This window comes from Nannobrachium achirus, assembly GCF_963921795.1.
Source record: "Nannobrachium achirus genome assembly, chromosome: 7".
NCBI lineage: Eukaryota > Metazoa > Chordata > Actinopteri > Myctophiformes > Myctophidae > Nannobrachium > Nannobrachium achirus.
Genome location: NC_137816.1, coordinates 67,674,248 through 67,676,336, shown reverse-complemented (window position 1 = coordinate 67,676,336; position 2,089 = coordinate 67,674,248). Strand labels below are relative to the sequence as shown.

Here is a 2,089-nt window from a genome sequence, read left to right as displayed (position 1 = left end):
AGAGAACATTCCTGCGCTCTGCATTCTTTTCCTTTTTAAGGGCGGGAGGGCGATCTACTCATCGTTCCCTTTGTTCTGTTCCTTTGCCAGGAACTTTCCGTTCTTCTGTCGGCTCAGGGAGGGGTAGAGAAACCGTCATTAGAACACAGAGGGTTCCTGAAGGGTTCCCAGTTCCATTCCGGGCTCCCCCAGAGTTAGTGTCGAAGACTCTGAACCCCTAGTTGTCCTCCGCCATCGGTGTACGAATGTGTTTGTGAATATGGGTGAACGTAAGGCACAATCTATGTAAAGCGCCTTGGACAAAGGCGCTATGCAAACGCACCACTTACCGGTTACGCGGCCGTCTGCTGCTGCGTGCCGTCGGCGCTCATGGTCTCCAGCTCCCAGCGGATGTCGTGCGGGAGCCCCGAGCGCTCCAGCTCGTGCTGGATGACCGCCAGCTTGCACATGGTCTTCAGACTGGGACTCAGGTCCAGGATGTAGAGGTCGGCGGGCGCGTTGCCGTGCTTGTATCCCCCGAAGACGATGACGCGCTCCCCCACCGTGCAGCAGCACATGCTGGACATGCCCCCCCAGGGGCTCCGGCCCTTGGGCTCCACCTTGCTCCAGGAGAGGCTCTCTGGGCTAAACTTCCACAGGTCGCTGAAGAAGTGGTCCAGGTGGTGGCCGCCGAACACGTACAGCTCCTCGTTGTGGGCGAACGCCGAGTGGCACCGGCGTCCCTCGGGCAGGACCTGGGCGTGGGGCGTGTTGAGCCAGCGGTCGGTCTCGGTGTCGAACACGCTGATGTTGTTGTTGTACTCGAACTGGTCCCCCTGGCCGCCGAACACGAACATCTGCGCGCGGATGATGGTGGCCGAGTGGCATTCTGAGATGGGCGCCGGGATGCCCCGGGTGGCGACCAGGGACCAGGCCATGGCGGCGGTGTGCAGGCGGTACACGTCGTTGGTCCAGCCGGTCAGGTCGTTGAAGCCGCCGAACACGTACATGACCCTCCCCAGGACGCAGGCCGAGTGGTCGCGCCTCGCCTCGGGCACGGCGCCGGACACCTCGGGCGCCGACCACCGGTGGGTGTCCACCTCGAAGGCGTACAGGACGTTGCAGTACCGCCTGGCGGTGTAGCGGAACCCTCCCCAGAGGTAGACGGCGTCCTCGATCAACACGGCTGTGTGGCTGTGGCGCCTGGAGGGAACCGCCGAGTCCGGGAGCTGACGTTCTCCTCCTCCTCCTCCTCCTCCCCCGGTGGTCACCGGGGGTAACTTCACCCAGTGCAAGGACACTGTGTTGAACATGTGCACGTCGATCTGGCGATCCGTTTGGTGCGCGGCGGCCGCCTCGCCGCTGCAGTAGCCCCCGAACGAGTACACCCGGTGTCCCACCGCCACCGCGGCGAGGTAGATGATCTTCAGTCCGTTCAGGTGCACCGTCCAGCACAGCATTTCTCCGCTTCGATCCGATTCAACGTGTGCCGTCCAGCGCGGCGCCTCACGCCACGCCAAGCATCGGGAGCGGCTGGACACAATGGATCATCGACTGGTGAGCTGCGGCCGTTCCCCGCCGCCGCTTATATTGGCACTGCGGGCGCAGACGTCACGTGAAGCTCGGCCAATCAGAGAACAGAAGTCCTGACGTAACTCCCACCGTTGTTTTTGAGAGGTGCTCCTGGAGCTAGGCTCTAACATCTGGCTTTGTCCAAAGTCTTGTTTTACGCCCAGGGTCACTGGGCAATATCTGGCCTACATCTGGCCTACATCTTTGCACAAACAGCCAAAAGTTTGTTCTATAGCCGGGGAGCCACTGTGCCAAAATGAGAGAAGACCTGTGATGTCATGACAAACTCCAAATTTTAGTTTTTTTTCTATTAATTTGGTCAATAAGGTACACAGAATGAGAGGCCTGCTCTGCCGGAAACACTGCGAAAAAAGTTTCCCATTGACTTCACTACACTGGAAAAAAACACACCAAAAAAAGTAGTATGTGAGGGGTCAAACTAAGGGTTCTTCATGATTCTGAATCCATTGCAAGCATTTGTTTTGCATGAAAAACATTCCTTGGGCTAGATTTCAGCCTCTCAAACCTGTGAAAAGTG

At 58.6% G+C, this 2,089-nt stretch overlaps 1 protein-coding gene across 1 annotated transcript; it reads right to left on the bottom strand.

Moving 5' to 3' along the window:
- Positions 1–332: 332 nt before the first annotated feature.
- Positions 333–1,439, bottom strand: LOC308288934 (kelch domain-containing protein 3-like; the record flags this gene model as incomplete). Its single annotated transcript, XM_080730408.1, has 1 exon — positions 333–1,439. One exon carries the CDS (start codon positions 1,437–1,439, stop codon positions 333–335), a length of 1,107 nt encoding a protein of 368 aa, XP_080586534.1.
- Between the last annotated feature and the right edge of the window lie 650 nt (positions 1,440–2,089).